General features: G+C 43.2%; 1 protein-coding gene across 1 annotated transcript in view; it reads left to right on the top strand.

Annotated features, from left to right (window-relative positions):
• Positions 1-2411: 2411 nt before the first annotated feature.
• Positions 2412-23598, top strand: part of SLC44A3 (solute carrier family 44 member 3) — a 99459-nt gene continuing 78272 nt past the window's right edge. Inside the window, exons 1-5 of the mRNA XM_064588781.1 lie at positions 2412-2509; positions 3053-3160; positions 6574-6716; positions 9110-9246; positions 10167-10260. Coding sequence (XP_064444851.1) covers positions 2483-2509; positions 3053-3160; positions 6574-6716; positions 9110-9246; positions 10167-10260 — 509 coding nt within the window. The 5' untranslated portion in view covers positions 2412-2482. The remainder of the gene's footprint in view (positions 2510-3052; positions 3161-6573; positions 6717-9109; positions 9247-10166; positions 10261-23598) is intronic.

Genomic DNA, 23598 nt, shown 5'->3' with positions numbered 1-23598 from the left:
TGAGTTGTGTAAGTTCATTATATATTTTGGATACTAACCCCTAAATGACTAAAATATACCATCTTCAAGTATCTTCTCCCATTCAGTGGGTTGTCTTTTAGTTTTGTTGTTTCCTTTGCTGTAAAAAAGCTTTTTATCTTGATGAAGTCCCAATAGTTCATTTTTGCCCTTGCTTCCCTTGCCTTTGGTGATGTTTCTAGGAAGAAGTTGCTACAGCCGAGGTCAAAGAGGTTGCTGCTGCCTGTGTTCTCCTCTAGGATTTTGATGGACTCTTGTCTCACATTTAGATCTTTTATCCATGTTGAGTCTATTTTTGTGTATGGTGTAAGAAAATGGTTGCCCTGGATTTTTTGAAGCAAATCCCAGACAGCCTACTATTTTGTAGAAGTTTCAGTATGTAAATCTAAATAAGGACTCTCCTTAAAGGTAATCCTAATGACATCATCAGATCCCCAAATTCCTTAATATAAATTACTTCAGATTATCAAATATCCAATCAGATAGTTCTCTGAAAGGTCTTTCCTTTCATTTTTCCAGTTGGTTTAATCTGGAGCTAAACAATGTCTTCTGTTAAATGTTAAAATACCTTCCAAGTCTCTTAATTTATAGGTTTCCCCTCTGTCTTTTTTTTTCTTATAATCTTTTTGCTGCTACTACTATTGTGGATGATGTGAAAATTAGGTCATGTGTCTGGGACTCTCCCATTCTTTATTTTGCTGATGGCATCCCTGTGATGTCATTTGACTTGTTCCTCTATTCCCCATATATCTTATAGATTGGTAGTCAGATTCAAGTAGACTTTTCAGGTTGACTACCTCACAGGTGGCAATGTGTTCTCCACTGGGGGAAGACTGACGTCAGATTGTCCCTTTGTTGTCATGTTTGACAGACTGTGATATCCAAAATTCTATCATTCTTTCTGCACTTATATAAGCCAGAATATCTCTACAAAGAAAAATCTCCTTAATCAGTTATGTGATTACCCTAAAGCATAGTTCATATAGGAGAGGCAGGATATGTGCTTGATTTCTTTCCCTTTCCTTAACCAGTTTTCAAAATAATGAGTGTGACCCCTAGAAACTTCTAAAGGCAATCAATGAAGCTTTATTTTTATTTGGTACTATTATAAATTTATTAATATAAACATGTTTGATGTGTTTCAAGATGAGATATTTATAGATTTTTCAGGGTCTGGTATAAGATGGGTCCTCCAATGCAGACAGGCTGATTAGATTGGGCAACTTGGGCATGCAGTAGTTGAGGATTGCTGAACATGGCAAGGGGAGGGTTTGACGCGAGTCTTAAAGGCTACAGTCATGTGATAAGTGAGTTGACTGATCCGTGGGTCAGAGTAGGAGCTGTCATTCTGATGAGGACTAGTTGGGTAATTGGTACATTGCTCCAATAAATGGATTTTTAGGAAATTCCTTAAAAATGGAAAAGATATTTGAAATATATATTTGGCATAAGATTTGCCCATGCAATCTGAGGTTTCTTTACTTCTTTCAACCTTGGAATTTACCACCATTAGGCCTTCAAATATTTCCTCCTTTCTATTTTTATATCAATCCTTTTCTGTTCTAGCTCTATCTTTGATATTAATTAGGAAATTTAAAATAAACTGCCTTATTTCCTTTTTTTAACCTTTTCCTGCTGCCTCTGGAGAGTTGCTGAAACCGTTCTTCCAATCACTAATTCCTCTTCAGCTGTATCTGTTCCACTGTATTTATCCCACGTTATTAATAAATAGCATCAATGAACATTCATGCCAATTATTATATTTTCCATGCTTACTATTTCTCTTTTAGTTTCATGATATTTTTCCTGATTCATACTGCTCTTGCCATCCCTCACAGGAGTGTTGGCAAGGAACCACCTTGAAAGGGCCTGCTTGAGTGCCTGGGTTCAACTCATAGTTCCACAGCTTACTAGCATATGCCATCACTGCTTTCCTGTGCCTCAGTTTCCCTCATTGTTTCGCAGATAACAATGATTTCTGCCTAGTTGATTATTTAACCATGCCTGTGAAGCCGTTAGAAGAGAAGCCGGCACTGGGTAAGTGCTACTTACCTGTCAGCTACGGATAACGCAGCGCGACACTCCCCACGCCCCCGCCCCCTCCGTGGGGAAGGATTTGCTGAGACTTTCTCCTTCTTGCTCTCTGCAGGAGCGGGCGCGTTAATTAGGATCGTGGCGGGGCCCGGGGCTGCGCTCCGGTCGGCGAAACGGGCATCCCGGAGCTGCCACCGCGCAGGTGGTTGAGGCCGACGGCCCTAGAAAAAGGCGGCACTCCCGCTGACAGGTGACTGACTGCGCGGGCCCCGAGCCGCTCAGGTGGAGCCGAAGGCCAAGTTCGTGGCTCTGGGAGGCGGCCGCTGGGCGGCGCTGCGCCCCTTCCGGCCGCTGGGCCCCCGGGCCACGGTGCCCCCGCCGCGGGCGCTGCGTCGGCTCGCAGCTCCCCCGCCCGGCCCCAGAGCGCAGGATGCAGTGCCCGGGCGCCCAGTACCTGGTGAGCGACCGCCCCGCACCCCGGGGCGACGGGGCCCCGGAGGGGACGAGGCCCCGCGGGAAGGCTAGGGGTCCTGGGAGAAGGTTCGGGCGACCTCCGAGCACGCTTCCGCCTTCCCCAATCCTCGCGGATAAAGCCCCCGCCCCGGCGCCGCCGAGTCCTGGGGACACCTGGCGGGAAGGACGTAGGGCCGCACTCAGGTGCTGGGGCGGAGGCGAGGGAGAAGCTGGCTGCGGAGCGCAAACTTGGGGCCGCCCGCAGGTGCACCTCCAGGTAAGGACTTGGCGACTGGGGACTTCACGTCCGCTCCGCACAGAGCAGGTGTTTCGAAGTCTCCGTTGAAAGCTTCGGGAGGCCACATTTTAAGAAATAAGATAAATAAAAGGAAAAGAAAGGAAGAAGGAAAAGAAAGAAAAGTTACTTTGAACAGTCTTCAGTACGTTTGGATGCAGGTTGGGACCCATATGTTTATTTATCCTCTTTTCCTCAAGTCCCCCCCCCCCCTTTTTTTGTTTTTTTTTTTTTTGTTTTTTGGCCTGGAAGGCTTCTGCAGAGAGAACCCCCCGGCAAAGAGAGTGGAGACCTCAGCTTTATAGGAAGTGCACAGATACGACATGGCTATTCCTGTTCTTTCTCTTTTGGACTGGTTTGGTAAGTATGGGTGCCTAGTAGAGAAGAGAGCACACAGAGTGCGTGCCCTGAAATGACTGTGCCCAAATGGAAATCGCCTTCCTGGTGCCTTCCCCGCGGAAGCCTAGGGTTCCAGGTGGCACCAGGTTAACGTCTGTGCTACAATGAGAGACATCTGCCATGACCACAGAATAAACATCAGTCCTGGGGAATTCCTATCAGGTGACTCGCTAAATTGGAAAAGCTTATTGCTGCAGGCCATATTCTAATGGGAGACTCCATTAGGAAATGAGAATCACCTTTTAGGATTGTTATTTAATACGCCAGTGTGTGGTCTCTTATTATCTGAGCTCACTGCATGGAACTTCTTTTACCATCCCAGCCCCCCAAACAAAATATTCGTCAACTGTTTGCCATTCTCCTAATACAGGAAAATCCAGGGTGAGCCTAGGGATAAATTGCTCTCACTTTAGCTGAGCGTAACATACACATGCCTGGTATGTTATGTTTAGCAGCTAACTGGGAAATGAGCCTTTGATATAAACTCTATAGTTAGGTAATAATTTTTTTCCCATTCTAGATTCCAGTTATATAGGATTGCTGATAGACCTCATCAGGCTGTGCCATTTTAGTCCTGGAGGGTCTCTTGGCAGCTAAATCTTGATGCTTTGATACTTACTTTAGAGTTGTAGGTAACAGCAGAAGGAGCCCCACTCAGCTTCTTGAAAGATCAGGGTCATGAAATGATCTATTCTAGATTGGGGCATGCTATTTGCCACGTGGTTAATGATTAATTTATAAAGCAGCATTACATCAACCCCACAGTAATTACCTTTGTTGCAAAGATTTCAATTTGAACAGACCCTGAAATACTATGTTTGTTCCTCTTTCCAAATTCCTCTTTTTTCAAAAAGGATTTATTCATTTGTTGACTTTACCTACTGGTTTCTCATGACAGACATGGTTACAGGTCCCGTGGAAGGTTGGGTCTCAACGGTGTAACTGATTGTTGTGTTGTCATGTCGTGGCCCTCTGAGCCCTCCTACAGGAGCCAAGAGAGAGTACCTACACCACCTCCTCCTTAACTGCCCCGCAGATGGCTCCCGTTTCTCTGGGCCTGCTATTGAGCTGCAGGCGCGGCAGCTTTGACCTCAGGCTGTTCATGTTATTCAGTGATCTTCCCTAGCCCCTCCAGGGCTCAAACCTAGTACAGCACTACCAAACCCTCAGCCCAACAGCCACCTGGGGAAAGGATGTGTAGATGGCCCATCACGGCCTGAAGAATTATGAACCATCTGAGAGGGGGCACAGAGCTGGAAACTGCTTTCAAATTCCATGTCGTTTGCAGAATAAATCTGAAGTCTTCAATATGCCCGCATTCTCTTTACTGCATTTGAATAATAATGAGAGTCCTGCAAGCTTAACTGCCTTGCATTATCTCCTGCAAGATTTTTTTAACCAGGGATACTTAAAACAAGGCAAGGTGTGTTTTTCTGCCTCTGCTGTTCAGCTTCCTGGTCTTCTGACATCCTGATTGGTAAAGAGGCACATGCTAGACCCAGGTTATTGATGGTGCTGCCCCCCAGTTAGGGAGGTTTAGGGTGAGGGGCCAGAATTAGAGGCACGTGCAGTCTACTACAAAGACAAAAGGTACCAGCCTTTGTTTATGTTTCCCTAAGACACACAGAACAGAATGTCTCAAATTCTGGACCATGTCTGCCTCTACTTACCTCTGCAGTCTCCTCCCCCACCTGCCCTTCCCGTTCCTTTTTAAGACTCCATTTTCTGGATCTTCCCTGGCACCCTTGACCGTGACCTCCTTGGTAGCCTCACCATACCTGGTATCCACTCGTGCTATATCACCCGTCATATGGAATTGTAATTGTGTGTTGGAAATGAGAACAGAGTTTGATGGCTTAAAGTAGTGGTAGTGGTATGGCAGGGACTTAGTGTGTAACCAAATCCCTCCCACCCTAAAACAAAACAGAACTTCCACTCCTCCCACCGGCTTCCCAAGGGAGATACTAACATAAAGAATGTTGATCAATGGAAAATACCCCTTCCTTATTAGCTCTCTCTTGAGCTGGGCAGCAGCCCAGCTTCCTTTTCCTCCAAGTCCAGACCCAGTCGGGATCTTCCCACACTCCAAGCGGAGCGGGCAGGAGAAGCAGCCTGGGGCTGGGTCAGCAGCCACCCCCACCCCCTCTAAGTACCGGGTGAGGGAGCTGTCCACCAGCAAAGGTGATGCTCTCCTCCTGAAATCTGACCGGGAGCTGAGGAGGTGCTGGGGAAGGGCCGGGACAGAGAGGCTGCCCATCTTCTGGGCTGAGTTCCTTGAAGGCAGGCATTCGGTTTTGTTGATCTTTATGTCCCCTCATAATGGTCTCTGGCACACGCTGGGCACTTCAGGACTGTTATTTTGATTTCTAAATTGTGGTGAATGAAGAATATCTGCAACATATTTGACTTTGGGACAACGTACCTTTGGAACATGGGGTGTCATTACTATATTTTATTGAGTGGTGTACCATATCCTCACTCCTGGAATGATCATGTTGGGACTAATTATTAAATGCTATTCTATGCGTTGTAAACTGGGAAACTTACCACACTAAGATTGCATTCTGGGGGATACGCAATCTTAGTGGAGGGCCCATCCATGCATACAACGCAATAGTCATCTGAGCTGAAATTTAAAATACTCCATATTCATGATGAAGTTGGATAAAAGTGACTGTAGGTTGCAAGATGTCCAGAATTCCTGAGATTCTTTCTTTTGTACATCTTAAGCACTTACCCCCAAATACCATTTTCTTGCTTGTTATGAGCGGTATTTTGGTACACGTCTACTGTGTTGCCTCTGCCCCTGAGGGTCCAAGTCCCCTAAATATAAGAGAAAAAGAAAAAAGGAGAGAGAAAGGGAGGAGGAGGCAAGGAGAAGGAAGGGAGGGAAGAAGGGAAGGAAACTCAGGGGAAAAGGGAAGGGAAGAGGAAGGAGAGAGAGATGAAAGGAAACTCCGGGAAAGAAGTAGCAGTAGTCCTGGGCACCCTTAGATAAAGCAAGAACCTGGTTGGGTGGCGGGGGCGGGGATTTGAGTTGCCCTGGTGAAGTTAGGCCCAGAAGAAAAAAAATGACAGACTCTTGGAAAAGAGGGTAACAAGTATGTGGAGGTAAGAACATGGACAGAAATCTGTTCAGCCTTTAAGAATGTTCTCCCTACCTAACCCGTTGCAGCAAGTGTGAGAGTAACAGCATCTTGACTGACTGGTGCTACTGATATGTCGCTGAAGGAGAGCATATGGTGATGCTGGAAGATTTGCTTTTTACCTGGCTCCACTTCATATCAACACCCTCAGGGATGCGGGGGGCCGGGGGGGGCGGCGAGTCTTCAGCCCGTTGGCCAGGCTCTCATGTGCCACTTGGGTTTTGCCAGATGTTCATCACAGGCTACTCGGTGGCGGCAGGCGCCACGGGAAGACTTCTCTTTGGCTACGACAGCTTTGGCAATGTGTGTGGCAAGAAGAACTCCCCAGTGGAAGGGGCCCCTCTTTCAGGGCAGGACATGACGCGAAAAAAGTAAGTGTTCAAGTAAGTCCCCAACCCAGAGGGGCTATACTATATTTCAGAACTGTATTGATGAGCCATTCGGAGCCTAGAAACTGTTTTTCCATTTAAAACTATCAGCCCATCTCATAAAAAACGGAGGGGGGTGTGTGGTCGTAAAGACACAAGTTTTAGAATCAGCTAGTCCTAAGTTCAAATTCAGCCTGTGCTACTTTTCAGCTGTGTGGCCTTGGGCGGAGTACTTAACCTCTCTGAGCCAAGTTTTCATCTTTTCAGCTGGTTATTATACCCAACTCACAAGATTGTTTTAAGGATCCACTGAGACACTGCATGAGCTAAGTAAGGCTTAATATATGTTAGTTGCTACTGTTGTTCTCCACAATGTATCAGAATCGTGTTACCAATTGTATGTTACCAACTGCACACCACCCACAGTATTTTATCTCAGTGGAAATACCTGTATCCCAACTGGGCCTTCTGGGGACCTGTGTCCCACTCCCACCCCAGGATACACTCTCAACTATGGCACGGTGGTGTCACCACCCCTCCAACTCCAACAGAGAAACAGAAAGGGGAGAAGAGAGACAGAAATCCGTGGCCAGGATTTTTCTAAGAGGAGGACCGCCTTGTAATAATTTTTGAGACTTGATGATCAAAAGCACCTCCGAGGAGAGAAAATTTATGGATCTAAATAGGTCCTGAATATAAATTTGAAGTCACCAAGTACAGATCTCAGACCAGGCCTCTTCTACCCCTGAATGTCATGCCTGAGGAGAGGGGCTTTGCTCCGCTGGACATGGACTGCCTGCAGGCATTTCCTCCTGTGCCTGTGGGTCACTTACACAAATGAAGGAAGAAGAGGCTGCCCAGATGTACCCATGCATGCTGAGAAATGGTCAAGTCCTCTTCAGATTGTAAAGTATATATTTTATTCTCAGTAGCCAACGAGTAGAAGCAACCAGGTGTCCCATCAGCAGGTGAACGGATAAACCTAATGTGTATATATATAGAATGGGATCTTATTCGGCCTTAAAAAGGAAGGAAATTTTGACACAGGCTACAGCGTGAGTCAATCTTGAGGATATTATGCTAAGTGAAATAAGCCAGTTGCAAAAAGAAAAATATTTTATGATTTCACTCTATGAGGTACCTAGAGGAGTCACATTTCCAGAGACAGAAAGCAGAATGGTGCTTGCCAGGGGCAGGGGAGTTATTGCTTCATGGGTACAGAGTTTGGGTTTTGCAAGGTGAAAAGTGTTCTGTGGGTGGGTGGGTGGTGGTGACGGTCCCACAGCAGGGGGAATGTATTTAATGCCCAACCTGGGAGGCACTCTACACCTAACATGGTGAAGATGGTAAAATTTTATGAGTATTTTACCACAATTTTAAAAAATTAAATAAAGCATGTATTTATCATAGGTCCAGGAGATCTGTTCCCCCTTTTCCTATTACACCACCTCCCTCCCTCCCAGCCCCCTCCTAGCACCCCCTCTCTAGGGCCCTCCCCTAGAGGACGGCCTCCCTAGCAGCCTCCTGGGCTCTTCTGGCTTCCCCTGATCTCAGCAGCCTGGAGAGGCGTTGGGTGTGGTCTGGGAGCTACCGCTGCTCGCCTGGCTCTTGACCCCATTAAGGGCAACAACCAGCTTTGTTCTCATGCCCCGTCTACCCAGTGGCGGAAGGGCTGGAGTGGGAAGGGTCTCACGAGTTTCCTGGCTCTCAACCTGGGAGGCAGAGGGAGGGCTAGGCTCTTAATTTTTAACAGCCTCAGCTCTCCCCTTTCCACTTCTCACTTCCCTGAGTTCAGCTATCCTCTGAAGTAGAGCTGAACACTCAAGTGCCAATCTGTCTTCTGCGGACTTCACTGAGTAGTTTATGCCCTGGCCTGATGCTCTAGCATTCCCTGGGCAGTTTTGTTTTGTTTTAGTTATAAAGATTTTATTTATTTATTTCCCAGAGAAAGAGAGAGAGAGAGCACACAAGCAGGGGGGGAGCAGCAGGCAGAGGGAAGCAGGCTCCCCGCAGGGCAAGGAGCCCAATGCGGGACTCGATCCCAGGACCCTGGGATCATGAACTGAACTGAAGGCAGATACTTAACCGACTGAGCCACCCAGGCGTCCCTCCCTGGGCAGTTTATCAGTCCCTTCAATTTCTCAGTGACTTCCTCGGATCACCCCTTAGTGTTCTCTCCCAGGGGAGACACTTGAGCATGGTTCCTACCCTGCATATCTCCCTAGATGACCCCCAGCAGGCATAATACATGGTAAATTATGCTGAGGCATTTGGTTATAAACATTTGCCATTATTATTCCCACCTTTGATAACGTGGGGATTTTTTTTAAGGCCCATCCTTAAACCCAATGAGAGGAAATGCTCTCAGATAGTCTTCCGTTTTATCTGTTTCATAGACATGTGTTCTTTATGAATTCCTGCAACCTGGAAGTCAAGGATGTGAGGCTCAACTCCACCATCCTCTGCGTGTCCAGATGTCCCGAAGAGCAGCTCAGTACCCTGGAAGAAGTCCAGCTCTTTGCAGACAACAATGGTAGGCACCAAGGGATGGGGGTTCACTCTTCCCCCTCAGGCTGGGAACCACAATGGGGGAACCACAGTGGGAGAACCGGTGCAGACCTAGATGAGACAGCTTACCCAGCCTTCTCCACAAAGCTGGAAATTGTCGTTCCTTGGGGATTGTCCTCTTCTTGCATAGAAAAGGCCATAAATGTTTTCTCCTGGGCTTGTGCACTTGCATTCAGGCTTATCTGGAATTTATCTGGAACCCTAGCTGTTCTCTGCTCACTGCCAGGGAATGGTCTTCCATACAGAGCATGGCATAGACTGACCTGTAGGGCCTGAAGGCAGGGTCGGACAGAGGTCAGAGAGCTCTGTGCACACGGGCACATCCAGTCTTAGAGAGGGGCTGCAAGCTCTGGGCTTTCATTAAAATGTTCTTTCATTAAAATGCTGGGGCCCATGGATACTTGCACTAATCATTAATGTAACTGAAGTACCTGGCTCTGAGCCCACTCTTGAGATTTACGTTATAAGGATTAAACAAGCAGAGGAAAGTAAAAGAAATTTGAGGCAATCCACTGCAAAGTTTATCTGCCTGTGAAATGGTGTGCCAGATTTTGAAAAAATTATTTGCAAGGCTGGGTTAAAAATATCAAGCCTATACAACAAATTATCTTCAGAAACCTTCAAAAGATTTTCGTGCTAATCATATAACTTTTAGTTTTGAGTTGAGATTTAGGGGAGGGAGGAAGGGTAAGAGACCTCAAATTGTATGATTTTATGCTTATTCTTTCTGTGTTTAGGTCACCTATAGACCTGTTTCCTAAATCTGAGTGATGTATTCCCTTTCCTTCCGGTTTGGTGAAAGGACTATGGTTTTCTTACTGGCTCCCCTACAAAGCTGAGCACAATGTAGGAGGATGGTACAGTGTGTGTGTCTTCTGCTTCCAGGGTCCTTCCTGTGTGTTTATAGTTTGAATTCCATCAACTACACCCAGGATCCAAATGCATACTCACTGTGCCCCAGGCTACCAGTTCCTCCAAGGTAAGAAGCTCCCATATTTTTTCCTTATCCATCAACAAAAGTCATGGGGTATTTGATGTACATCTCTTGCTCTTGTGAGTATTGTCAGAAGCACAGAGGAGATTATCTGGTAGAGCCCACCATCTAGAAAAGGCCAGGGATAAAGAAGGAGGGACTCTGCAACGTATATAATGGACAATGGATTCAGAACCAGGCCGCAGAAGGAGAAGAGTCAACAATGAAGATACATATCTTCATAAAAGGACAACACTAGAGCTTGCAGAATTAATACATGAATCATTACCAATTGAGTGGTTTTATAAGGTAGTTGGTATGTATTTTTTCTCCTCCAACCATCACAAAGTAGAAATGGTTTACTTTTGCTCTTTTATTATGAGACGTTGTTAGTTCTTATAGCTCTAGATTTCTCCAGAAGGAGCAGACCTACATGGACAAGGCCAAGTGGCCACCACACACATCTTCCCAATGAGGACCGAAAATGGGTCCTTCTCCAGGATGCTACTTGTGAACTCCTTCTGGCGTCAGCCATTCCTATCAGCTAGTGTAGTTCCTGGCGCACAGGAAGCACCTCACAAGTATCTGTAGAATAATGAGGAAGCCGGGGTTGTGTTGCCATGGTAAGTGGCTCCCATTTGAGCCATTGAGAAGGCAACTGGGAAAATGCAATTACTACCCATGGCCACTGTCAGGAAGCTGAGATGTTCTGAAGGAGGACTTGGATTTATTTTGCATTACCATTCTTTTGAAAGTTGTCAGTATGTTTACAATGAAGGAGACCTCTGTGCAGAATTCCTGAGAAGTAATGATAATTTAAGTAGGATAAGGTATTATGCCAACTGTCTAGCACGGTGTTGATCACACTCTTGGTTGGGACCCACAGTATGAAAGTTATACCATCACCAGCCCGGTACTGTGGTCCTATACCTTCATACATATTTATGAGTATAAAACAGAAATAGAAGTCTCACACAACAAGATTTCCCCTTGCTGCGTATGATTCATACTAATAGTTCCAACTCTATTTCACTTTTTTAAGACAGTAATTTATTTCATAATCTAATGGGTTGCAAGCATAGCTTGAAAAATGCTGATCTCGGAGGTGCTTAAAACACAACACTCAGGTAGATTTTAGCTGCACAGGAGGAAAAATATAGTTAACCGTTTTCCTGGCATCCTTTTCTAAAATAAATACTTTGTGTTACAAGTAACTGAAAGAGGAGAGAATTATTTGCAGAGGAGAGTACCCATTGTATATTTCTATATCTTATTTTAAGAATTCTGAGTTTTGTCAGATATCATTAACGTATCTCAGTGAAACATAACTAAAGCCAAAAAAAATAAACTACAGTGTTGTAGTAAGTTAAATTATTTAACACTTGGAGAGAAGGGTTGTTTGTTTGTTTTAACCTTCTACACTTTGACCATCTTCCTAGTCTCCCTGCCCCAGACCCTGGCCACCACCATTCATGGTCTGCTTCTATGAAATTGACTATTTCAGATTCCACATAGAAGTGAGGTCATACAGTATTTGTCTTTTGAGAAGGACTTTTTTAAGGAACACAATTTGTAACTGTGCCTGCAGAGGGAATTGAAAGAGAATGGAATTTTTTCAGGTTGCAGCTTAAGCAGCGGTGGATAAATTCTTCTTACCATAAATGGAATGGCAGCTGTAATTCCGTGGGAAGCTTATATCTTGATGTTGTTGATGATAATGGCGAACATTTATTGAGGTTTTGATAGTTGCGAGGTACTTTTCGAAGCTCTTGACGTGTGTTCATTCTTCTGGACCTCACGAAACCACTGTGCTACAGGCATTGTTTTCATCCCTATTTTATGGTGGAAAAACCTGGCGCAAGGACAGGGTAAGGGAGCACAAGCCTCAAGTGGAAGAGTTGGCAAGCAAACCCAAACAGTGTCCATATTAGTTTCTGTAATCCAAAACCAACAGTCAAGGCTGCACTGGTTTTATTTTGCCTGGCAAATGGCCTCCTTGGGCTCACACCAGGATGGGGTGGGGGGAGCCCCATAGCCTGTGTCCTAGGATCCCCATTTTTCTACCTGTCACGCCTGTCCTAGACCTTTCACCCCTGAAATGCAGAACTTTTCGTGGAAAGAAACCTGTTGATTGGCCTTTCTTGGACAGAGTCAGGGAGGGAGAAATAGCCTTGAGAGCTCCATTTCCTTTCCCTACACAAGCAGGAGTTTGTTTTAAGATGGAAATTATCATATTTATCATGGAAGAGCAGTGCCAAAAGTAAAAGCTTGAAATCATGAGAAGTGCGGTCATAGGGCCAAAGAACATTTTCTAAATACCTCTATTGAGTAAACCAGTTGTTTGTTCTTCCTCTGTCAATCACATGAGCTGTAACAGACCCTTTTAGAGCAGTGGTTGAATATCAAAAAGGTTTGTGTCCCAAGGTATGAGCTTTTAAGAGCAGTGAAAAAATAGTGCAGAAGATAACATATCTTTTTCCCTTGGGGTTCAACATAATATTGTATTTTGAGTCCCCTGTGTATTTAAAATCTAAACGGCTTGGGTTTTTCCATCCAGTAAGTTCTAGTCCTAGCCTCCCATGTGGGTGCCCATGCATGTCAGTGCTTTGTTTGATCAGAGGAATTCCAACAGGGCCATCTAAATATACAGTCAGCTCTTTGAATTACTTCCTGCAAATTTGAATGGCTAGGCTGGTGGGGAGAGGAAAAGCAGAAGTGGGGAAGAAACCACAGTCTGTGGCCCGAAGTCATATCCCCTGCCCCAACTAATGAAGTGTTCAATGGGCAATTGGTCAACCACACACCAGGGATGACCCACATTTGACATGTTTCTCTGTGTCACCCTCAGGGCTGAGATGGGCTATTCTTTACCAGCACAGGGTTATAAAATGCCTGAAAAGCACCACCCTAACAAACAATGTTGACAAAAATTAAGGTCTTATGGAGAGTTGTGCTTGGGGAAAAACAAAATGACATTAAATTTATATCTGATCTTATTTTTCAGAAATACTAACTGAAAGCTCAGAAAACATTTGCTCTAGCAGTAATTCAGATTCATTGGTGTTAAGACTGTTTCATAATAGAAAAGAAAAAGAAATTAGAGGTTTAAAACTCAGAGATCAGGAGGTAAAAATTACTACTCTGCAGGTGGTAAGAAAATTAACTGAAAAACTACAAATGATAAGAGAACTTACTTAGGTGGCAGAAAACATGATTAATATACTGAAATCTGCAGCATCCGTATATTTTTAAGAAGACAGCTTTTACCATAGTGAGAAAAAAATACAAAAATGAACTAGGTACTTTAGTGCTAGAGACAAATTTAATAAGAAATGTACAAGAACCATAAAAAGAACACTTTAATATGTTCCTAAGCTACAAGGAAAAGTTAAACAAATGGAAAGACAGTGTTGTTGACAGTATGACTCAACATTATAAAGATGTCATTTCTCCCTGGGTTAAGCTATAAATTTATCATGATTACAAATAAAAAACAATTTTTTTCAATAACTAGACAAGCTGATTTTAAAATTTGTAAGGAAATTAAAAAGAGAAAGCAGAAAAAAAAATCTGAATGAGAAAAACAACAGAGACTAGTCCTTTCAGTTTTTAAAACATACTATATTATAAAGTTTAATAACTAAAATACTGTAACTGAACTAACGTGAGTTTGCTCCTTGGTGAATCACAGATAGAAACTACACCAGGTGAGTTACACACCAGGTGAGTTTCACACAAGGAAATTTTATTTGCCGCAAATAAGGAGATCATGGGGAATAACTTCCAAAGCCCTGAATCCCTGAGCAAGGGTGAGTGGGTTCCTTTTATTTACAGTGAGGATGAATATTTAGAAAGGGAAGCCTTGTCCCCATATGTAGAGGCAGGCACCAGGTCGCACATGTATCTTGAGGAAATATGCCTTACACACATTGTATGTTATGTAAGTGAGGCTCGCGCTTCTCTTTGAGTGGAGATTTTAGTACTGTGATGACATAAAGGTAACTGTCGGTCACTCCGTGGGTCACTCCATGGTCCATCTGCACAGCTGTGAGGTGGGGCTAAGCTCAAACTGGTCTGGGTGGCCTGGGTCAGGGCCGTCATTACTGCTTGGGGGGCAGTTTTAGTTTCCATCAGAGGGTGCTATGCCCCTCAGGTCTTTTGTCTGAGTTAAAAGATAGGCTGAAAAGAAGAGTTTAAGGGAAAATGTGGGACAAAGTCCATTGGGTACAAGCAGGCTAGCAATAAAGGTCATGTCTTGGGGTCTAGCTGGTGACAGTACTAGTTCATGTGTGGAAAGATCAATGGAAGATACTAGATAATCCAGGAATAGACCCAAATGCTTTTAGAGATTTAGTACATGATAAAAGTGGCATCTCAAATCAGTGACAAAATGACAGGTTACTGAACAGGTAGTGTTGGGACAACTGGACAGGCATCCAGGGGAAAAGCTGAACCTCTGCCTCAAATGAATAAATTCCAAATGGATTTTATTTTTTATTTTATTTTTTTAAATTAATTTGTTTTTTAGAGGGGGGAGGGGCAGAGGAAGAGAGAGAGCATCTCAAGCAAGCCACACCCGGCATAACCCTGAGATCATGACTTGAGCCTCTGCCTCAAATGAATAAATTCCAAATGGATTAAAGATTTTATTTTATTTTTTTAAATTAATTTGTTTTTTAGAGGGGGGAGGGGCAGAGGAAGAGAGAGAGCATCTCAAGCAAGCCACACCCGGCAGAGCCCAACACGGCTCGATCCCATAACCCTGAGATCATGACTTGAGCCCAAATCAAGAGTCGGATGCTTAACCCAGGCACCCCAAACGGATTAAGGATTTTAATGTATAAAGTGAAACTAGAAAATACTAGAGGCCATGGGAGAATTCTTCCATAACCTGAAGGTAAGGAAGGCTTCTATCTATGACTTATAACTCAGAAGACATAAAATAAAAAATGGGTTAAGTTTGGCCACACTAAAACATTTCTGCCTGACAAAACACAAGAAGCAAAATTAACAGGCAAATAAGTTGCAGTTCCTATAAAAGGATTAGTTTCTCTAATTTATAAAATATCTTGCTAATCCAACTTTTAAAAGACCAGTAGTATCTTAGTATAAAAATGAGATAAAAATATGAATAGATGCTTCAAAGAAAAAGCAGTGTTGTTTAAACATATGAAAAGAGGCTGAACTTCGGGGCACCTGGGTGGCTCAGTCGATTAAGCGTCTGCCTTCGGCTCAGGTCATGGTCCCAGGGTCCTGGGATCGAGCCCCACATCGGGCTCCCTGCTCAGCGGGAAGCCTGCTTCTCCCTCTCCCCCTGCTTGTGTTCCCTCTCTCGCTGTGTTTCTCTCTATCAAATAAATAAATCTTTAAAAAAAAAAAGACTGGACTTCCCTTATGATAGGGGAAATTCTATGTAAGAATCTAATGTTTTCACATTTCCAGTGGTTAGATGGCAGCATATGAAGTCGGATAATGTGCTCTACTGTCAAAGATGTAGGAAAATAGACACTTTCATACATTGCTGAGGCAGGGATCTCAGGAGGGCAAAGCATCAGTATTCACCAATGATGAATGTACATACCTTTAAATCAAGCTTCTCTACTTTTAGAAATTTATTTTTTTAAGCTTACTTATTTAGGTAATCTCTACACTCAACGTGGGGCTCAAACTCACGACCCTGAGATCTAGAGTTGCGTGCTCTTCCAACGGAGCCAGCCAGGCGCCTCTCTACCTCTAGAAGTTTAATCTACAGGTACACTTGTACTGCTATGATATGACATTTGTGCAAAAAAACAAATTAAAAAAAATAAAATCTTTAATCCATTTGGAATTTATTCAGTTAAGGCAGAGATCCAGCTTTTCCCCTGGATGCCTGTCCAGTTGTCCCAACACTACCTGTTCAGTAACCTGTGATTTTGTCACTGATTTGAGATGCCACTTTTATCATGTACTAAATTTCTGAAAGCATTTGAGTCTATTCCTATTACAGTGTTTGTAATATAGCGGAAGAGTGAAAACAATCTACATGGCTGTCAGTAGCCGGCTGCTTACATAAAGTAACACTGTTTAGCTGTCTAATAAGAGACGAGCAAGCTAGGAATAGCTGAGAATGTTCTCAGTCTGAGAAAGAGCATCTATGAGAAATCTACAATTAATGTTATACTAAATGGTAAACTATTGAATGCTTTCGCATCTAAGATGAGAACAAAGCAGGGATATCTGCTCTGACCACTAACATTCAGTGCTGTAATGGAGGTCCTATGAACTGCAAAAGAGAGGAAGGAAAAGAAATAGAAAAGAAGTGAAATCATCTTTATTTACAGATGACCTAATTGCTTATATAGAAAATCCAAAGGAATCTACAAAGTAACTACTGAGTGAATTTAGCAAAATTGCGAGATACAAGGTCAAATTGCATTTCTATACATTTACAACAATTAGGGAATCGTTGTTAAAGTCCATTTTTAGCAACATCAAAAAATATAGAATAACTAGGAATAAATTTAACAGAAGACATGGAAGACCTTGACTAAAAACTTTAAAGACCTTTCTGAAATTAAAGAACTCCAAAATAAGTGGAGAGATAGACCTTATTGGTGAAATGGAAGTTTTAATATTGTTAGGGTGTCATTTCTCCCCAAACTGTCCTACAGATTCAGCGTAATGCCCCCAACATAATTTTTTTTTTAGAAATTGACAAGTTTATTCTAAAAAAAATGCAGAAACGCTAAAGACCAAGAGTCACACACTCACAAAATTTTTGAAGAACAAAGTTAAAGGGCTCATACCACCTGATTTCAAGAGTTACTATAAAGTTACGGTGATTAAGACGTGCTAAGAAACAAAGTTCAATGGAATACATTTGAAGATCTCGTTGGCTTTGTTAACTGACTCATGAATCTGACAGCGTCCACCCAGCAGGTAGAGGAGAGCTCTGCGAAGTTGAAGGGGAGGTTTTTATAGGAAGGAGGGTGGGATAAGAAAGTTATTAGCAAAAGGAAAGGCTTGTTCCAGGCCAAGGGGCTTATGCAGATTACCTCATCCACGTGGTGCTAATTGAAAAATTCCTAGCTGCCTGGTTAAGACTACATTTCTGGGGGAGGTCGAAAGAGCAATTAGATGAGGTATTAAGCGCTGTTTGGGGAACTTGGTCGAAGTGACACCATTTTGGGCCCATGGGTTTCTTTTTAACAATTACCCCATTTTGATCAGACTCTCTGAGTAACTGGGAAACAGGATCAAAGTGTAAGACATTAGTGCCGTCCTCAGCCATTGCTCTGACGTGTGTGTGGGTTTTGTTGTTCCTTTGCGCTGTATCTGTAGGTCAGGACATTTTCGCCTAACCTCTGTGATCTTCCCAGGTCATGGTTTCAGACGTACATTCTTTAAGTGGGTCATTTTCTTTGTGCCTTAGACGTTCCAGTCTTAGGGAGATGGTTTGCTCGGTGGGTAGCGGCTGCGATCATGGATGTAAGGCTTTTCAGAGAACACAACACCCCAGGGAGATTATTGTGATTCCTATAAACAGGATAACTCCCAATATTGGGGTGTACTTTAGAGCCATGGCGCCAAGTCACCTTTTTTAAGCCAAGTGCTTTGTCCTGTGATGTTTTGTAATTGAGTTTCAGTTTCCCCAGAAGGTGTTAACCTTATATAAAACCAGGAAATATTACAGCACGTGGTGTTGACCACAGCAGAGACACCTCCTTGCTCAGCTGAAAGATTATTAAGAGCTGTTCTAGTATTATGGACAACTTTGGCTAGAGAGTCTAAGGATATGTGTTGGCCTGCTATTGTTCTAACAGCAGAGTTTGCAGTAATTTTAAGAATTAAGGGAAAGTTTTCAATCATTGCCTCATTTACATTTATCCCTAACCAGGGAAATAGGGATCAGCCATAAGGAGTGAGTCCTGAATCCTGAAACCCTCTTTGGTAGGTCAGTGTAAATGAACTCAAAATGGAAATTAAGGAGAGTCAACTGATTAGATGTCTTATTTTATTTGTGAAATGTTAGGGGCACAGTTAGACTTTCTCCTAGCCTGAAACAAGAGGTTACCCCCACTTAGCAATGAGCAGGGAGATACAGATGAAGGTGTTATCTTTCCAGGCCAGTGCCAGAGTAAAGGAAAGGAAAAGAAGGAAGGGGAGTTTTCTATTTCAAGTATGAAGTCTAAATCTGGTGTCTTAAATGGAAGCAGTCCACCTCAAGGTCAGCTACATCTCTTCCCCATCAATTTGATTTAGAGGATCCGGTGTGTGCAAAGGACCAATGTCAGGTGGAGCCTTTGTTAGCTATAAGATGTGTCCTCAAGGCTCTCTACGTCTTTTAGTCTTACGGCTGTGTCAGTGATCGGGAGCACTTGGTAAGGTCCCTTCCCACGGGGCTCAAGAGCTGTTTTTTTAACAATGATGTTTCCAAAACAGCCAGTCACCAGGTTCCAGACTGTGACCAATAGGAGCCTTTGAACAGGGGCTTCAGGGGAAAGCATGTGTATCCTGTGGATGGTAGGCTTTAGCATAAGGCTTTAAAGACCAGTAGCTGGTCATACTAGCATGAGATAGGATCAGCAGAAAGTTTTCTGAGAGAATACCACAACATTTGCAAGGTTTTGTTAAGGTTTGTATGATTTGCTCAGTGCAGTGGGTGCTTTGATCACTGGAGATCAGGGAAGATAGACCTCAAGTGGGAAACATATTTTCTAACAATTTCTTTGCTTTCGTGGGGGCGTCAGCCTTGCAGCAGGAAAAAGCTTCAGCCCATCTGGGAAACACACCTATAGTAACAAGAACATACTGATAACCCATTCTTTAAAATTGCAAATTTATGAATACATTTCAAAAATTCTAGAAGCAGGTGCCTTTTGAAACTTTTCCATATGGCATTAACATATACAAATATCTTTTCATTTCTCTGTAATGAGAAGCTAAAAGTAGATAAACCTATGTTTAGCAATTAATGTATTAGTATTTTGTCTTATTTGGAAATGATCTAGGTATTTAATAAATTTAACTTAATTCATCATTTAACCTAACTCAGCAAAACTTTAAGGTTTTAGATTACCAAAAAGAAAATTTGAGAAAACTCTTTAAGTAGACATAAATATTGCTGAAAAGTTCATTTATAAACTTCTATCTTGCTTACATCTATTTACTTGTCCTTAATAATTACGTTAGATTACCTACAAAAACTTCATTAAACATTAGGCAAAGTCAGTCATTATCCTAAGCTATTTTTTTTGACAGATCTTACAAGCATTAACATGAATTTATTAGGCTAGTAAACTCAGGTAGAATAAAAGTTTTATATTTAATCTTGATGTCTGTTTTAATTAAACCATCAACCTGAAATTTGCTTTAATATCAAATATTTTTCCAGATCACATGAACTTGAAAAACATTTGGGTTTCTAGTTTCTATCTTTCTAGGAGTTGTAGAATGACCAAACCTTACAAGCACTTGCCTTTGAGCTATATAAATAGAGCTCTTTTACAGATTAATTTCAGCAATACCATCTGGAAGTAAAAAATACCATAGAACCACAGCATATGCATGCATGCACTCAGCCACTCACCGACAACAACAAAACCCAAAGACAGACCAGTGGTGATGAAACAAGAAAGGCATTTCTTTCAGTGAGGCTGACACCGGGAAGGCAATGGGTTAGTGTCCCAAAGTCGGTCTCCAAAGGGCCAAAAATATTTCCTGGTTTTATATAAGGAAAATGTGGGACAAAGTTCGGTGGGTAGGTCCAGGTGGTCAATAAAGGTCAAGCCAATCACTGTTTTGGGGTCAGTCACGTGGGGTCTTGCAGGCTCTGGGCAGTCCTTATTGTTGAGGGGTAGTTTCATTCCCATCTGGCATGTCTTGCCCTCAGGGTCTTTTGCCTGAGATAAGAGATAAACTGGAAAGACCTTAATCTGTTAGAAAATACAGACTGACAGTCAAAAAAAAAAAAAAAAAAAAAACAACGAGGCAGTTGAAGTTCTCTTACACGTGAGCGTTCAGAGACACAGAAAACTTCCAGCTTCTATTTTGGTATAGTGGTGAGCATAGCTGCCTTCCAGCTTCTATTTTAAAATGACCTGCCATGAAAAAGTTACAAAATTTACTAGTCATAAAAGTTGGATCTGAGGGTTTTTTTCCAATAGATGGAATAAGTTAAGCTGAACTGTCTAGATGACTAAAGCTTTTAAAAATTTGTGGAGAAGACACTGAAGAGGTGTTCTTTGTCCTTGGCAAGTCAAGTTCCAAATGACCTTTTCACCACCCCCGCTTTGTTTTCTTGGTAAGAATACCTCCCTGCAATCTGGAAAAGCCCCCGAGAACACCAGACAGAAGGCTGAACACGCACGTTAGAAAGGCACAAGAAAAAAAACGCAGGCGCTCCCTACTATGACTTCCGTCCCCTTAAAGCCAGAAGGTTTACACTTACCAGCCTTTTGAGATAAAAAGGGGAGGTTTGGGGATTGGTAAAAGGGACTGGCCGTCTTTGAATTGTTTCTGGAGCCACACCTCTGGTCCTGGAAAGACTGGATTTGTAAAACCGGGACAGCTGGGGTTTTTTTGTTTTGTTTTTTAAAGATTTTAATTTCTTTGAGAGAGAGAGACACAGTGAGAGAGGGAACACAAGCAGGGGGAGTGGGAGAGGGAGAAGCGGGCTTCCGGCTGAGCGGGGAGCCTGATGTGGGGCTCCGTCCCAGGGCCCTGGGATCATGACCTGAGCAGAAGCAGACGCTTAAAGACTGAGCCACCCAGGTGTTCCCGGGACAGCTGTTTTCAACCCCTCAGAGAATGGGGTTGCCACTTAACTGATGTCAAAGGACTGACACACCCATCCACCTGTGGGAATATCTTTTCCTCTGGGTACATTTAGCTTGGAGGGAGAAGACCTAAAAAGAAAAAATAATAACAATAAATTAAACTAAAAATTCAGGCTCTGAGTATCAGCTTCCAGTTTAACCAAATTTCTGATTCTAGAATGATTAAGTCCTTTCAAATGTCTTGTCAGGTTCCAGCCAGGACAGACAGTATTTTGGGCAATATTAAACAAACTTATAGACCCAAGAGGCGTCCTCGAAGAGAGTTACGTAAAACATAGCACCTTCACAATATCTAGACTCACTGTCAAAGATAGCCAAAGAAAGAACCGACAACCAGCACGTCCCAGACAGAAAGCCAAGCCTCGTTCTTAAGACACAGAAGGAGACAATCAAGAAGGAAATAGTTATTCCCAGGACAGAAAGAGTCAATACCCCATGGATCTCTATGTGGAAAGGAAGGGACAATGTGAGTTTTTATTCCCCTCTCTCACTGGGTTCAGGAGGTAATCTATTTATAAAAACTCTTGAGAATCCTCCCTGGGCTTAAGAAATGTTTTAACTCTAGACCTTAGTTCGACCTTTAACCAAGGACTGAGAGATACCCGAGGAGGATCGCCAGTAGCCTGCAATGGTCTTATTTCAATAGGTCACAGTTAATAGTCTCTTGAGAAGGGAAAGGCAGTTCAGCCCGAGGCTCACTAGCGTAAGTACTTGAATGAAGACTAGAGAGGAACAGTAGGAGTTATGGCAGTCTTAGGGTCTTGCTTTAGATTCCTTTTCTCTTTTTTCATTAGCTTTTTTAATGAACCGTCCAATGAAACTATTTTGGAATTTTAAAACCTTTTGGAGGCTTCTGCAGGCCAGTTAAAACAGGTACCCCATTCTGTTTAATCTGGAAACTCTTGCTTTCAAGTGCACTTCTTAAATGAATGATCTTGTCTAACTGGAACGTTCCCCATAATGGCCACTGCAATTCTACATTATTTTTGGTAAAACTTTTTTATCTTGCTGGATACCTGCAACTTCTAGGACTGTCATTCTTAGACATAAAATGAGCAGGTGCTCAGCACCAGAAGATGGCATGGTCAGCTCTCTGGATGCAAAGGATCCCATTCCTTCTAGTTAGGCCTTTGGGTTTCGCAGAGTCAAACTAATACCTCAGAGGGACTTGCTACTGGGTTAGGGTTGTGTTTTACCACGTGCCTCATTGCACGGAAGTTTTCTTGAGGTTGGGAGGTGACCTAGTGTCAATCTAATCTGATCCATGACCAAGCATCCTAACGCAGGAGTCTGAGTTAGATGGCAAGTACTCTAACAGCTATTAAATGCTCCACCAATTCCCACCAATTTTTGCAGTGTTTTGGCCTCCAAGATCCCCACTAGCAATGGCCTTTATTTATATAAAACAAGACAAACAAATGTGTACCCCAACAAACCAGCAGTAACCAAAACATGGCGCTGCAGACTGGCCAAGAGAAGGCCGTGCGTACCACCAGCAATCCGCTGTATGGACTAAACCAGCAGACTCCATTCAGGGTGACTGTGGACAGGAACTAAGAAGGGATTCCAACACAGAACTGTAGACTGAACCAAGGGCTAAAGACTGGTGCTCTGTTCGAGCCTCCTGTCAGTCCAGACTGACCTGTCCACCCTGGACTGGAAAGCCAGTTAGATCAGTAGCTTGAACACGAGGAGCATGGCTGAAACTGAGAGGAACCCACCAATAGCCCTCAGAAATGGGGAGAAAAACCATGAACTCAGAAGACCTTGCAGAACGCTACAGTTGTGTTTCTCTTCCCCAAATGCCATCAGAAGTTAGCTTCAGATCCCCAGCCCACCAAAATCTGTTTAAAAACAATTCCACCAAGGCAATGTGAAGATCTCATTGGCTTTATTTAATGATTCACGAATCAGACAGCACCCCACCCAGCAAGTAGAGGGGAGCTCTGGGGAGTTTTGCAAATGGAAGATGTTTATAGGAAAGAGGGCGGGGCAAGAAAGTTAGCCAAAGGAGAGGACTGTTCCAGGCAAGGTTGTTTTTTCCCTTAGGAGAAGAGCAACTATCTTGCAGATTGCCTCATCTTCTTCTGGAGGATGGAGAGAGCCCATGCAGCAGGCTCATTAGCACCCATCAGAAAATTCCTCGGACTGGTGAAGATTACATTTCTGGGGAAGGTTGAAATTGTATTAGGTATTAAGCCCCGGTTTGGGGACTCAGCCTAAGTGACACCATTTGGGGCCTGTGGCTTTCTTTTTAACAGCAGTATTGGAATGAAGATAAACAAATAGATAATTGGCTCAGAATTAAGGGCCCAGAAATAGAACTACATATACATGGTCAGTTGATTTTTTTTCTTTTTTTTTTTGGGAGAGAGTGCGTGAGAACAGGGTGGGTAGGGACAGAGAGAGAGTGAGAGAATCTCAAGCAGGCTCCATGCTCAGCATGGAGCCCAATGCGGGGCTCAGTCTCAGGACCCTAAAATTATGACCTGAGCTGAGATCAAGAGTTGGACACTTAACTGAC

Source organism: Mirounga angustirostris, unplaced genomic scaffold (assembly GCF_029215605.1).
Source record: "Mirounga angustirostris isolate CCGP_5_RB_7025 unplaced genomic scaffold, mMirAng1.0.hap1 SCAF_4, whole genome shotgun sequence".
Taxonomy (NCBI): Eukaryota; Metazoa; Chordata; class Mammalia; order Carnivora; family Phocidae; genus Mirounga; species Mirounga angustirostris.
The sequence above is the reverse complement of the archived record's forward strand: the minus strand, read 5'-3'. Positions and strand labels throughout refer to the sequence as shown.